The sequence below is a fragment of the Oncorhynchus clarkii genome, chromosome 18 (assembly GCF_045791955.1).
Source record: "Oncorhynchus clarkii lewisi isolate Uvic-CL-2024 chromosome 18, UVic_Ocla_1.0, whole genome shotgun sequence".
Lineage (NCBI taxonomy): Eukaryota > Metazoa > Chordata > Actinopteri > Salmoniformes > Salmonidae > Oncorhynchus > Oncorhynchus clarkii.
In genome coordinates, this window is record NC_092164.1 from 49563054 (window position 1) to 49578261 (window position 15208).

The window sequence follows — 15208 nt, forward strand, 5'->3', positions numbered from 1 at the left end:
CCCCTCCATCCGACCCCATGCACAGACCAAGGGTAATGTGATCAGACCAACAGCAAGCACCAGGATCAATGGTGGCTTTGTTCAAGTCTCCATCCAGACAGACTGGCCTCTTCAACTACTACTACACCTCCGATTGATTTATCCACTCAGTCTTTTTAACATGGATATGATTGATTTACTTACACACTGAATGTACAACTATTAAAGATACTTTCAGAATATTGAGTTGCACCTCCTTTTGCCCTCAGAAGAGCCTCAATTCGTCGGGGCAAGGACTCTACAAGGAGACAAAAGCGTTCCACAGGGATGCTGGTTCATGTTGACTCCAATTCTTACCACAGTTGTGTCAAGTTGACTGGATGCCCTTTGGGTGGTGGACCATTCTTGATAAACAAGGGAAACTGTTGAGCATGAAAAACCCAGCAGCGTTGCAGTTCTTGACACAAATCAGTGTACCTGTTGTTAAAACAGTTGCTACTTTGAGGGTTTTACTTGCAGCTATAGATCTGGATAAGAGCATGTGAAATGCAGAAGGATAGGTCTATGTCGTTTATCGCAGCAGACAACCTCAGGCCGACATGAATTCCAGTGTGGACGTTGGAACAGAGGAGTGCTGAGCTGTCCTTAACCCTCTCTCCCTTACTTCCCTCTCAGAATGCTGAGGTGTCCTTAATCCTCTCTCCCTTACTTCCCTCTCAGAATGCTGAGGTGTCCTTAACCCTCTCTCCCTTACTTCCCTCTCAGAATGCTGAGCTGTCCTTAACCCTCTCTCCCTTACTTCCCTCTCAGAATGCTGAGGTGTCCTTAACCCTCTCTCCCTTACTTCCCTCTCAGAATGCTGAGCTGTCCTTAATCCTCTCTCCCTTACTTCCCTCTCAGAATGCTGAGGTGTCCTTAACCCTCTCTCCCTTACTTCCCTCTCAGAATGCTGAGGTGTCCTTAACCCTCTCTCCCTTACTTCCCTCTCAGAATGCTGAGCTGTCCTTAACCCTCTCTCCCTTACTTCCCTCTCAGAATGCTGAGGTGTCCTTAACCCTCTCTCCCTTACTTCCCTCTCAGAATGCTGAGGTGTCCTTAACCCTCTCTCCCTTACTTCCCTCTCAGAATGCTGAGCTGTCCTTAATCCTCTCTCCCTTACTTCCCTCTCAGAATGCTGAGGTGTCCTTAACCCTCTCTCCCTTACTTCCCTCTCAGAATGCTGAGGTGTCCTTAACCCTCTCTCCCTTACTTCCCTCTCAGAATGCTGAGCTGTCCTTAACCCTCTCTCCCTTACTTCCCTCTCAGAATGCTGAGGTGTCCTTAACCCTCTCTCCCTTACTTCCCTCTCAGAATGCTGAGGTGTCCTTAGCTCCTGAGGCACTGTCTATCCTTCTCGCCGTTCCTTCGTGTGTTTTCCCCAAGTCAATATTTGCAGTGGAGGGCACGGTTAAAGCCACTCCTTATCACACATTGAGTTGTCAGCCACCTGAGCCACCTGTCACTAGCCTCGCCCTGGGAACACGGATCTTCCGTACACTACCATCGTCATAGGATGTAGGAGCTTGGATCAGGATGTGTAATGTGTTTAATGACGCTTAAGAATGTTTCAAGTTCCCCTGAAACTTGTATATGTTCCTTTATAGGTCTTCTGACTATCTGGAACCTTCATTGATATCCAAATATTAAAACATTTCAATAATGGCAGTCATCTTCAAAAGAAACTGAGATAAGAATTCCATTCAATACTGAAACACTTGTTAGATAAGAACTTGAAACAAAACCACTAATGAACGACATATTCACGCCTCAAAATAACACAGAGCAACCCAGATATTCATTTTAGGACATTTATTAAGACATGTACAAAATACTCATATGTATGTGTGTATGAATGCGTGTATGCATTCACAGACACATGGATACATACATTTCTAACAAAACAAAACGGACCTCATTTTGGAGAGATCCAACTCAATCGTATCAAAATAAACACAATAAATCCAACCAAAAACATGACATAATTCTAGTCCCACAAGAGACATGAAGGCCACTGTTTTCACAGAAAACACTTTGAATTAGTTGACCCAGAGAATGATTCCATAGTTTTACCCCGTTGTACATAGAACACAGACTGAACACGCGTCACCCAACTGAAGCCAACACAGTTGTGTGTGTAGAGTAACACTAATATGGGACTGTGTTTGTCACGTGGCATACAGGGGACATTTGACCATCATGATGTCACATGAAAGACAAGACACGCTCAGTGGTACATGTTATAAAGCTGATGAAATATAATCAGAGGCTTCCTGAACTGAACCTCAGAAAGGAAAACCCTCATTCACTGTTATGTACCCTTCTTGGTGAAAAGGCTCAGTCAAATCAAGCAATACTTGGCCCCGTTGTTCCTTTTCCTGTGATATGCAGACCACTAATAGAAAACAACATGTAGCCTGCAGGCAGCGTTGGTTCAGTGCGTAGGCCAATCATCTAGGGGCGGTTCTGTTAAATGTTCTCTTCTCAATACTGTTTCATCCATTTGTTGTGGAGGGGAAATGTTGGAGTCAGGTCTTTTTTAGAGCTAGATAGAAGTAGAACATAGCACAAGCAGTGTGGTGGGGATGGAGGGACATTACAGTTAGGTCCGTCTTTTTAAAGTACTTCCTCACTGATAACTCTTGCCTATGGGGAACTTTGCAAATATCAACAAACAATATTCTTATTATTTGGTCACCTTTACATTCATTGTCTTGTTTTCTGTTGAAATCCTACGGTAGAAAAAGTGGCATGTTTTTCTTTAAGCGCACTTGGCCATAAATAGCTTTTAAAATGGTGTACTGAGCATTGTCATTTGGCCACGTCTGACTACAGTTTGAAAACTCCAGGGACCACAGTTGAACACAGTGCAACATTCATTCAGGAGAGAGGGCGGGGCTTAGACTCATTCGGGAGCTGAAGGTTGGCTACAGATCCTGTCTGTCTGAGGAACGTGGGCCAATAGGGACACCCAGGGCAGGGATGGCACTACACAACTACAGAGCAGAATGATGGAAGGATCATTTAGCTTAAAGAAGTCTGACTTAATACTGGGGAGATGCTGGAGATGTTTCTATTGATTTTCTACCTTGATCATTGCTCACCTCTTAGCTCAGTGCTGATAAATCACTATCAGATAAATATATAGGAGATTAGTGCATATGTCAGGGATAGCTGATAGGCTATATGGGACAGTGACAGACAGCAACCAGAGTAGTCATAGTGTGTGGTGACTGTACATCATCAACCTGAACCAACAGTGTTAAAAATGATCACAATAAAACATCTACATCATATGAATGATCATCTCAGAGCTATAGCAGTACCTATACTTTCCAAAGCCGGGGCATGAGTGTGTGTGTGTGTGTGTGTGTGTGTGTGTGTGTGTGTGTGTGTGTGTGTGTATTCTTGCATACAAGCAATGTCCTCTATCCCTGATCGAGGGAGTTTGAGCGAGCAGGGCAAACAAATGGATGTAGGAAGTTGAGCATTTCTTGGTGGACATCTTAGGTTGGTGTGTGGAGAAGAAAAGGAAGTAGTAGAGACATGTCTGATTCTGCCCTGTACATTCAGTATCTTCCTCTGCTACTGGGGAGTCCTCATATCAAAGTCCCAGTCACACAGAAGGAGAACAGTAGCAGAACTGCTTCTTCAGACCTGCAGAAGCATCACATTGATATCACCAGACCCGTGCAGAGCAATTGTTAAGGCAGCAGGACTGCCTTGTCTGTCTATCTATTGGCTTGTCTTTCACCATGTCTTTCTAGCCTGGTGGGCAATCTGTCTCTCTGCACCTTTGTCCCAGTGGTGAAACCAAACCAGCAGAGTTTAATTCAGAGTTCTGCCACCTAGTGGTGATAAAATGGTATTGTCACGTATTGGTGTCAGTGGTGTGTTGGGTGGTCTAGTGCCCGTGCTGTGGCCCGTGGTCGTTGTACTGGTTGTGGGCGGGGTGGTTGGGGGGCAGGGGAGGACCGTTGACGCCGGGGTGGTAGAAAGCGCAGTTGCTCTCGTAACGGCAGTTTCCTTTCATCATGAAATGGCGACACACTGGCCTTTTGGACATGTCTAGAAAAAAAAGAACAGAGTTGGCACACAACTAGCCAGCCAACCAAACGTCTGTACTGACTGCATCAAGGCTACAAGATGGCAAACAGAAATCAACTTGGTCTTTACTTCAATTGCACTACTGTGGGGCGTGGCCCTACATGGACAATACAGGGCACCGTTTCAGACTGGCCCTATAGGTATCTAACATAGAAACAGAATTACTAGAAGGGACATTCCCTTTCAATTCAACTCACCTCCCATGTTGTTGTGTCCTCCTCTAGGTCCTCCACGTCCTCTCCCTCTGAAGCCCACCTGTTCCCCTCCTCTACCTCGGCCCCCGCGGTGGAAGTGCCCCCCCCGGTGTGGCCCCCCCCTCATCGAGTCGTCCCCCCAGTAGTTGCCGTTGTCTCCTCCGTGGCCCTGGGGCGGCGGGGGCCCCATCATGCGGGGGTTAGCGTTGAAGCCAGGGGGTCCGTGGTTGTGTGGGGGCGGGGGGTGGTTGTAGTGGGGTCCTCCGGGGCCCGGGGGCTTGCCTGCAGGAGGGAAACCCACTCCGTTCATGGGCATGCCCATGTTGAGGTTGTTCATGTTGGGCAGGTTGTTCATGCCTGGACCGTGGCCCAACAGGCCATGGTTCACTGTGGAGGAAAGACGGATACTAAGTTAACAATCATTCTACAACACATATCGTCATATACAGTTAAGTGCAGCAAGAAATGGAAGAATACTTGGTTTGTTGGCTTGAATAAGTGTGAGAGAACTGAAGGTGTTGTGTGTTGTAAACGTGTGTGTGTACCTCCAGGCGGGGGGCCAGTGGGGGGGCCCTGGTTCTGCTGTAGAGAGCCCAGCAGCTGTTTGATCTTCTCAGAGAAGTCTGGCTGCTTGATCAGGTCCTCAGTAGACTGGCCACCGCTAGCTCCCTACAGGAGAGAGAGGGAGGAAGATAGAATAAAATGAACATCACAGATCCACTGGTTACAGGGCTTCTCCAGGGCTTCCAGAAGTTGTTTAAAACAGTTGCAGTACTCAATGCATTAATCCGATCATAATGTCAAAACAGGATTAGTTCATGTTTTGACATTTAAAAAAAAATCTCTCTCTCCTACCATGATGGAGGTGAGTAGCTCCTGTACGTTTACGGAGGGGGCAGCGGGGGCACCAGGCGTGCCCTGGGCGAGGTTGCCAAGGTTACCCAGTTTGCCCAACAGGTTGTTGGCCCCCAGGTTCCCCATGAGGTTGGCGAGGACGGGTGGCAGCTTGGAGGCCTCCACCCCCCCGGGGCCCACGCCAGAGCCAGGCTGGGACGACGTGTCCATGGGCTCCATCATGGTGGAGTCCTGGACAGGAGAAAGTTAGAGCACTGGACACAGAGGATGTTTGGAACATTGTGTGTGTTCTATATACTATAGGTTCTTTTTCAATCACTTTGGTGCTTTTTCAGATGCAAAACTCTTCGAAACAAAAGCCAAAACTGATAACACTTGTAATGCTTCTTATTTTATGTTCAAAACCCTTTGGTTGGGCATTCATTGGAGTTGAACACATTTTTAGAACTGCACCAAAGTGATTGACAGAAAAGGGTACATCTCACCTCGTCCAAAGGTATGAGGCGTGGAGGCATGGGTTCGTAGGCCTCAGGCTCTGGTTCATGGGGGCTGTCAGGAACACTGAGGAGGAGAGAGGAGGTGAGTTTCCCCAATACAATGCGGGGCACTTTGAGCACCTGGTAACCCACTAGGCTATAGAAATCCATATCATTTTAAGCCATACTGCTCTCTCACACACACACACACACACACACTCTGTGAATACGTACCTCTCCTTGGTGAGGAAAATCTCCTGCAGGATGCCAGTCTCACGGTCCCTCTGTGTGAGTCTCTCTGTGCTGTTGGCCCCGGCGTTGACCAGGGGGCCGGTGAGGGCCAGGGGCCTCGGGAGGCTCCAAGGTACCCGCTCCTCCATGGAGTCGTGGGACAGGCGTCTCGCCATCTCAAACGTGTGGCGGTCCATCATCATCTCGCGCTTCGCCGCCTCGCCAAAGTCCTTGACCTTGTTGACGTTGACTGGAGAGGGGGATAGAGGGAACAGGAGGAAGGTGAGAGAGGTGGAGAAGGAGGAGAGTTAGCCATGGCACCCAGCATGGATGTGATCAGGAGAAGGGGATGCATTTTATTTATATAATTATTTATTTATTTTATCTTGAGGATAAATTACATTTGTTTTTATTTTTTATAATCACATCCCTGTCCAAAGACTCTTAACAGAACTTAGTGAAGAGTAGATGTCTTCACTGTACAGTTAGCTAGCTACTGTATTGACAACTACCTAGTTTGACTATACAACAACAGTTTGACGTGCAATTACAAACAACACCGACCAAAAAAATTGAATTGAAGTTACCGTTAGTTTTTGTTCTCTCACCTCTCTCGGTCTCGTCCAGGTCGAAGTAGAAGTACTCTTTGAGCTGCTCCTCCTCGGCCCAGCGCACGCTCTTCTTCTTCTTGCCCTTCTTGGTCAGCTGACTGTCCTCTTCACCGCGGGGCTCCGCCAGGGCGTTGGGCTTCTCGCTGCCCGTGTCCATGGCCTCGGGGTCGTCAGCAGGGACCGGCGTCCCAGGCTGCTCCAGGTCTACAGGGACCTCGTGGGGAGGGGTGGTGGAGGCCGTCTGGGTCTCTGGGGACAAGGGTTTGGCACCGCCCTGAGGCGACAGGTAGGGGAGTTTACCCTCGAATTGACACGGCTGAGAGGAGGAGGAGAGAGGTAGAGAGAAAGAGATGGGTGAATACTCAATTCCATTTGCACAGCCTTCCATAGATTCAGGTGGTTGAGAGACGAGTTGTCTGTCTGTCTACCTTGTTTGATGTGGGAGAGACAGCTTTGGGATCTCTACCTTCCTTCCCTTTCTTCTTCTTAATCTTGATGCCAGGCACGGGGGCGGAGTTTAAGGCATCCAGGAAGCCTGTACCCTCAAGGGCTGTAGAGAGAAAGGAGGGTCTCTTAGTGACATCAATAACAGTCAACATAATGCTGTGGTAGTTGAGAGGGAGATTGGCTTAAAAGTGTGTTCGATGCACAGCACACTTTTTTTCCTGAGGAGTAGGGCACAAAACACATGGCATGTGAAAGAAACAGAAATGTTTGTTTATGCTCTGAAACGGTAAGCTCCCTTGTAGTTTACTGCAAGGTTTCAAGTTTGAAGAAGGCCTTCCAGTTGAAACGTTGCAATATAATAAATATAGTGTAGGGGAACATATACAATAGTGTGTGGGTATCTACCAGGGTTGAGGTCAATTCCTTTTCAAGTCAGTAAGAAAACTGATATTTAAATTCAAACATTTTCTCATAGAGAAGTACTGAGGACACCTGGAATGGAAAATTCACTTTCAACTCACTGAAGTGAAGAGGAATTGACCTCAACCTTGATATCTACTTGTTGAGGGGTCAGATGTAGCCTAATCTACTTGTTGAGGGGTCAGATGTAGCCTAATCTACTTGTTGAGGGGTCAGATGTAGCCTAATCTACTTGTTGAGGGGTCAGATGGAGCCTAATCTACTTGTTGAGGGGTCAAATGTAGCCTAATCTACTTGTTGAGGGGTCAAATGTAGCCTAATCTACTTGTTGAGGGGTCAAATGTAGCCTAATCTACTTGTTGAGGGGTTAGATCTAACCTAGTAAATGCAGTGAACGGGTCAAAAAGATGGGTACATACTTGTTTCTGTTGAGGACTTACGTTGTGCTGGGATGATCTTCACTTTGATCTCCTTGGTCTGGTTAGGAGTGGTGTTGAGTGGTTTGTACTTCTTCTCCACAGGGGGAGCGTCCAGAGGACCAAAACTGGTGGAGAGACAAAAGAATCACGGGTTAGGTTCCCCTCCTTAGGACCCAGACAGGTAGAGGGAGATAAGAAAATGTTGTGTTTTTATTATGACAGTTTGAATGAGTAATAATTCCAATATATTCATTACAAATGGCAAATACATCTGCCAAAGACAGGTTTGATCAGTACTCGAGATTAACCCACAATGAGGCACCACTGAGCAGTGGTGTTATTCTGTGGTTGTGCAATTTCTATCCTGTTATTGGCTGGTAAGCCGTAGGACGGTGACACCTATACACAATGTGGACATGGATGTTATTGTGTAGTATACCTGGGTCTCTTGAGGACTTGGGCTGGTTTGATGTTGTACTTGTCCCCCAGCTGGAGGGCCACGGGGGGCTTCTTGACCAGGATAGGGGTGGGAGCATCCATTTCCAGGCCTGGAAGACAACACACAGGACAGGGTCAGGTCATTACATCTAGCACTTCAGCCCTAGCAGGAGCTTCATCTACACAGTCAGAAACATAACTTTTTCAGATTTGCATATTACTGTGGCCTGTTTTCTACTGAAGGACAATAAGCGTATACACAAAATCATCTTTTGTAAATGAAAAACTTTTTTGTGATAAATTGCGAGGACAGAGTGCGAGTGTCGTGTACCTATGGAGCGGATCTTAGCATGGCTGGGAGCGTGAGCTTTGGGCTTCTCCCTCTTCCTCTCCTCCTCCGCTGCCTTCCCTCCATCAGCTGCCTTCACCTCTCGGACTGGCACTTTCCCCTCCTCCTTCTTACGCTTCTTATCTGAGAGACGGGGGAGTTACATAAACATAAAGAGATGACAGTGAAGAGGAGAGTTAGAGACATGTTGACATTTCAATCATTTATCAGACGCTCTTATCCAGAGCGACATACAGTAGTGAGTGCATACATTTTTGTATTTTTTCATACTGGTCCCGCGAGGGAATCGAACCCACAATCTTGGTATTGCAGGCGCCATGCACTATCAACTGAGCCACACAGGACTAGGGTCCGAAGTTGAACGTGAATGTGAGAGAAAGAGGGGAAAAGAAGGAACAATGGAGAGCATGAAGGGAAGGAGGAGAGTTACCTGCAGGAGAGGTGGTGGAGACACTCTGGGAGCGGATGGTAGCCATCCAGCCATCCACCAGCCCAGCGGACAGCTTCCTCAGCTCTGAGAGACAGACGCACACCATTAGATACACATCAACCTCGGACACTACCACTCAACAATTGACATCTACTGCACAGATACCACCACTATGGAACTCTATTGTCTTGGCCTTGGGTTTGTGAGAAAGCGAGTTACAAATAAAATGCTTAATCATTTCCCCACAGAGGTCAATTAGTCAGCTCAGTGTATTAGAGAGGGTGGAAACACCAGGGCAAAGAAAGTTGTATAAAAACATACCCTCAGTCTCTCCAGTCTTGCTGAGCTGCTTGACCAGTTTGGCAGTGTTGTTCTGTTTCAGGTGGTCTACAGTGAGGGGCAGTTTCTGCAGCGTTAGCAGGATGAGCTGTAACAGGGGGGTGTTTGTGCTAGTCTTGGAGTAGGTCAGCCACGCGTTCAGCAGCTTGTAGCCTCCCACTCGGATAAACCTGGACAAAGAGAAGGGACAGTCAATCAAATTCTGTTTAAATTGCCAGTTTTTACAACGGATTTGTCAAAGTGCTTTACAGTAACCCGGCATAGACACAACCCACCAAAGAACAAGACGCAGCACAGTGGCAGAGAAAGCTCCCTAGTGAAGTAACTAAACAAGCCAGCCAGACCATAAGCCAATAAGGTTGATCAATTAAGAACAAAAGATGGGAGTAGATCTTACCGGTTGAGAATGTCGTGGGACTTGGTTTGTAGTAGGATATTCAGGTACATACACCTGCTCACCATCTTGTGAGAGGCCTTCATGAGACTGTGGAGAAAAAGACCATGAAGGAAGCTGACAATCAGAACAAAAGATAGGAGATGGACACCGCTGCCATTACAGTCCACACTCGCAACTCAAAATGATGTAAAAATGATGAAAAACACTAAACAGTAAAAAATAAATCAGACCAAAAGCACACCATCAATTATTTTAAAAATGGCAGTGTGTTAATTACCTGAAGACTTTGGTGACTCCCTCCAGGCTGCGGAGCTCTCCATCTTTCCCCAGAAGGTTCTCTACTCCCTTCAGGACCTCTCTGGGGTCCACTGGGCCCACCGCCATCTCTGCTCTGAGCGAGGAACAGATATACACACTTAATATACAGGAGATCACCTTACAACTCTGGCGCTTACTAAACAGTCATCGTTATCTCTTTCAATATGCAGCGAAAGTGATGTTTGCACTGCATGGTTCTTCCAGGCATGTCAGATTACACTTTGTTTTGGGGAGAGCTCCTTGGAACAGACACCATCTGTTCTCTAGATCCTGCACAAAGCAAAAGCCGGCTTACAGACTATTCAACATAGGTACTAAACCACAAGACCTTTCCAAACTCCTCTCTACCACACGACTGAAAACAGGCCGCAGTTTCCTGCTATCCACAAAGCCAATAACAACACCACAGGGGCCCATGTCAAATCACCCACATTGCTAGATCTTTAGTCACACTGAAATCTGTCAAAACGGGGGGGGTAGTGACATTCCCAGCTAACCCCTCCAAATGTACTGTTCAGCCTCAGTGCTGCTTTCGCATTCCAAATTCCATACTGCAGTGAACACCATGACTCACTGACTGATCTACTGCCTCATACTTCAAATATTTGCATTTATTTCTCTCTTGATGGCTGGATCTGTCAGTTGTGTGGATTATCCTCAAAGCGGAGGGAGAAGGGAGGACAGACGGGGCCTACTGTCTCTGTTCTCAGGAGCTGCTGTAAGGCTTCCTCTAAGACAGCTGGGTATAGCCTAATACAAAGATTGCTTATAGGTCATGCTGCTAGTTCATTTTCTGTGTCAGTAATTCAATAGAACACAGAGAGCGAGCGGGAGGAAATAGGCAAGGAGTCAGTTCAACACAACACATTAGAAAATGACAGGTTAGGCTGCAGTTTAGAACAGGTTCATGAGGACTTCCCCCAATGGCAGCAATATATTCAAGTAACTGCTTTATTCAACAGATTGTTAAAACATTACAAACAAGTTTCAACAACACCTTACATTCACGACTGCCTTAACAATATGTACAATCTAAACAAGTTCATGGTAAGTGCAAATAAAAACAGATGAGTGATTAGGCTTGAATATGACAACCAGTAGGCCTACAAACTACAGTGGAGGGGAAGGTAGTTGTAAACTTGTAAAACACATAATTGCACTGTACTGTTCCATTCTCTGAAAAATACTCCCATTGAGGAATCTATTGAATTCCCTACATTATTTTCTAGAAACATCAAAGGCGATGAGAGCTATGGAAGCTAGAATACTTTACTGATGCTGTCCTGGTAACGGAAGAGGATGTTACAACCTACGTGTTTGTTAAGTGTGGGTGAATAATACTTTGGGTAGCTTCCCCCTCTACTAATAACAGAAACATACTGGTAGCTAAACACTTGAGGCGCACACACACACACACAGGCAGAGAAGGCCCTCAAACTGAAAGCCTACCAGTATTCAGTTTCAGGCAGGCGGTGCACTAAACTGGTGGTTGGAATGACTGACCAGCTCCTTCACTGACAGAGAAGGGTGCAGTCACTTTACCAGTAGTATCAGGCGGCACAGGAACCCAAGGAGTACAGTTGGTTGAATAGAACACAGAAAACACCTATTCTATGACAAAAGCACTGTACTATTAATTTCAGTTCGCTAAAAGGAACATATTTAACTTTTTGTTTGTAAGTATAAATAATTATTTTAAAGTAATATTAAAGTTACTTGTATTGGTATTGTAAGTATTTGTATTTTACCCTTAAAGTTTACAGGACTAGCGTGGAACCAGTATGTTAATTGCCCATGATTAACATTAGAATAAAGGGAATATTTGATCTGAAGCATTATCAGTGCCCCCACACTACATGTCTATACTGTGGACAAAAGAAATTCACACATTTAAAATAAAAATAAAAACTCACTAGTCATTTAAGTCAGCTATTAATATACCTGCTGCGGTGGCAGGTAGCCTAGTGGTTAGAGCGTTGGGCCAACTGAAAGGTTGCTAGATCAAATCCCAGAGCTGACCAGGTAAAAATCTGTTGTTCTGCCCCTGAACAAGGCAGTTAGCCCACTGTTCCTAGGTCGTTATTGTAAATAAGAATTTGTTCTTAACTGAGACTTGCCTAGTTAAATAAAAATGTATATATTTGAAATGTATGCTTAAACTGAGCAGGAGACTGGCTCTAGTACAAGTGGGTGGTTAAAATAACAAGAATGAACCTGTGCTACTGACATCATTACCTTACAGTTCCATATAGGAACACTAGTAAACTGAGATTAGTTGGGGATCCAGTGGATCCTCTACGTAAAAAACGCAAAATAATCTCCACTAAAATATCAAACCATTGCTGCAAAATATTACTTGAATTTTTGCTTAGCCTTGTTCAAATTATCTATCTATCTATCTATGCGTAAATCATAACATTTTAGAGTAGGGGCAGGACTGAGGCTATCAACATGCTTTCCCCCCCTCGTTGTTCAATGCATAACTGAATGCTTATGTTAATATTTTAAAGCTCATTATAATATGGTTGGACTATGTTCATTATCATATACTTTGAATTACTGTATCCAAGTATTACATGGATAATATCCAAGTATTTCATTTTGAAATGTCATGTGAGGAAATCAGTTGTCTTACCCGTTTAACTGTTGTAGTAGAAGTTTTATATAGTCTCAGAACTCCACAACACGGGACATAACACACAACTCCTGAAAATGTCACAACTGTTACACACTCACAAAGTCAATAAAAATAAGTTATTGGGAAGACATGAGCTTAGTAAAGAACAATTCAACAGGGGAATAGATGTCAAGTAAATTAATGTTCATACACACATAAAATGGCTTTGGTGTATTTGCTGAAATATATAGCAATGCAGTTGAAAACAGTAACACCTGTTATCATTTAGCTAGAATGTAACAAATACGTCTGTCACAATAGCTATACCTATACCTGCTATGCCTATACCAGTGATTTTTTGTGTTTACATAACAATGTTCTTATCCATGGTTGACAATCACCATTAAATAAAATACATATTTTTGTCCTATGGAGTAAAATATAAAATAAATTGGGAAAGAACAGCCTGTAGATAATCAACTTAAAGAATTTGAATATGCCTTTCATTCACCCACACAATGTTCATGATGGTTATATAAGAATATTATGCAGCAGGCAGCCCTTTTAAGACAAGCTCTGCATCAGTCGTTGTATTGCACGCCCTACCCTAGCACTAGAATAAAGATCCTGTTCAATGACTAGTTCTGGTTAGGGGGAGCTAACCCGTGATCCATCGAAACTACATCTAGGCCCTGCCCTCTTTTGTTAACTGCTTCGTGGCTGCCAGTCTCGAGAACATAAAGAACAATGTATGCCAGCTACATCGCCACAACAGTTAGCCTACTATCACATTAGCAGCGCCGGAGGATCATTTACTACCTATACAAAATAACTACCCGTGGCGAACCACAACGGCTACATCGAGACGAAACTCGTTCCGCTATTCAGAGAAGTCAACTCCTGTCGCTCCAGAAAAACATACATTACTGCCTCGAGTGTTCTGAAAAGACACAACTACCTCGCCATTTTGATGTAATTCCAACGAAACCAGTCTGCCTTGTACAATATTTCGAATGAGCATTTCCATCCTGCAATCTTTATCCTCAGATTGCCGTATAAATATCGGACACCTGGGGAAATGTCCTGCTCTAACGATATCGACGATACAATGGCATGCGTAAAAAACAATAACCACAAATGACCAATTTTTCCAGTGAAATCCGTAATCTTCATTCTAAGCAATCTTTATGTATAGATTGCGGTAGGTGTAAATTCCAAGGATCTCAATTTAGCAGAGGGAGAAAAATATCCCCTTAACCTACGGCAATCTTTATGAATAGATTGCTTATGCTTAAATTAAACATTTGTTATACAGTTTATGTTGATCCGTCTCACACACAAAGAAACGGAGCGTTTCCACTCCGCACTTTCCTGTGTGAGCTCATAAACTAACGCGTTAGCTTCGCTAATGGAAACAGCAGCCCCGCACCGAGACCAGCCAGCGGACCTAGACTACAGTAGTTGCGACTAAACGATTTCTCATTTAATGAATTTAACGTTAGATTCAGATTGGTTTGAAAATCAACACTTACTATAAATACCTCTCCTCAGCGTCTCGGGTATTATATTATATTGTGCTTTACAGCAACAGATATCTTGTTACATCAGTTTTAAATCGTTAACCGTCATGTTTTAACGTTAACAATCTTATGGCTGGAAAAACTGGTTTTATGGGCAGGGTTGTGGTAGCTAAAAACTAGCTTTTCCTTCTGGAACAAACTGGAGGCAAAAATAGTAATCAAATGTCCATTACTTGAAGAAAAAAATAGATTATTGAATTAGGATGTTCAAAGTCCTCGACGGTCACTCTTCAGAGACAAAAGACCTGAAAAAGAGCACACAAAACGAAAAACACTTAAGATATATTCACTTATTTTCTGTGTTCATACAAACCTGAATCTTGGAAGAGGTTTCTTATGATGGATTATGGTCAAAATGAATAATTGCGCAGTAGTTTTTTGTTGAAAATAGCACTGTTTCTTTAGACGTTACTCACCTCAGAACAAATCCAGGAATGAACTAGAAAGGGAGGGACTTGGTATTTATACCCTGTGACGTTTTTGACGTCATACGCGTGTCGAGCATGCGCTTTCCGGGGTTTTCATGGTAACAAAATGGAGTTTTTGGTCACGCGCTGTTGTAGAACGACCTTCATTGTCCATCAAGGACAGAAAGAGGGCCTTGCACACGTGTTGTACATTCTCATTTCAATTTCTTTCACGCCTCAAGTCTATTGTTGCTTATCATAACAAATTTGAATAACTATCAGTGATAACTCGCAAAATATGTTACTTGTACTTAGTTATAATATCACATTTGAGTATAATTTCGATTGTAATATTTCAACAAAATGGCTGCGACGCACTCGAGCACGTTGCCTGCCACACCCGCGGACACTATCAAAACCTTGCCCTTAAATTTCAAATTACGAAATTAATAATGTAAAAATCACAAAATAGAATCATTGAAGTCCAAAATGAGTTTCTTTGGTCATGCACACATAAATAATGTGCTACTTCACATTTCACCTGTAAACTTTCAACCC

At 44.3% G+C, this 15208-nt stretch overlaps 1 protein-coding gene across 4 annotated transcripts; it reads right to left on the reverse strand.

Moving 5' to 3' along the window:
- Nucleotides 1–1812: 1812 nt before the first annotated feature.
- Nucleotides 1813–14679, reverse strand: LOC139373614 (serine/threonine-protein phosphatase 1 regulatory subunit 10-like). Of its 4 annotated transcripts, none has more exons than XM_071114320.1 (17): nucleotides 14660–14679; nucleotides 14196–14488; nucleotides 10006–10119; nucleotides 9729–9815; nucleotides 9314–9501; nucleotides 8993–9076; nucleotides 8545–8685; nucleotides 8215–8323; nucleotides 7797–7900; nucleotides 6918–7039; nucleotides 6487–6805; nucleotides 5882–6128; nucleotides 5657–5732; nucleotides 5172–5402; nucleotides 4862–4985; nucleotides 4320–4703; nucleotides 1813–4083 (listed from the first exon to the last, which is right to left on the reverse strand). In XM_071114320.1, exons 3-17 carry the CDS (start codon nucleotides 10110–10112, stop codon nucleotides 3920–3922), a joined length of 2487 nt encoding a protein of 828 aa, XP_070970421.1. In that variant the 5' UTR covers nucleotides 10113–10119; nucleotides 14196–14488; nucleotides 14660–14679; the 3' UTR covers nucleotides 1813–3919. The 4 variants fall into 4 exon arrangements, with proteins under 4 accessions (XP_070970421.1, XP_070970420.1, XP_070970418.1 ...); XM_071114319.1 differs by having other exon boundaries at nucleotides 7776–7900; XM_071114317.1 differs by having other exon boundaries at nucleotides 6466–6805; nucleotides 7776–7900.
- Between the last annotated feature and the right edge of the window lie 529 nt (nucleotides 14680–15208).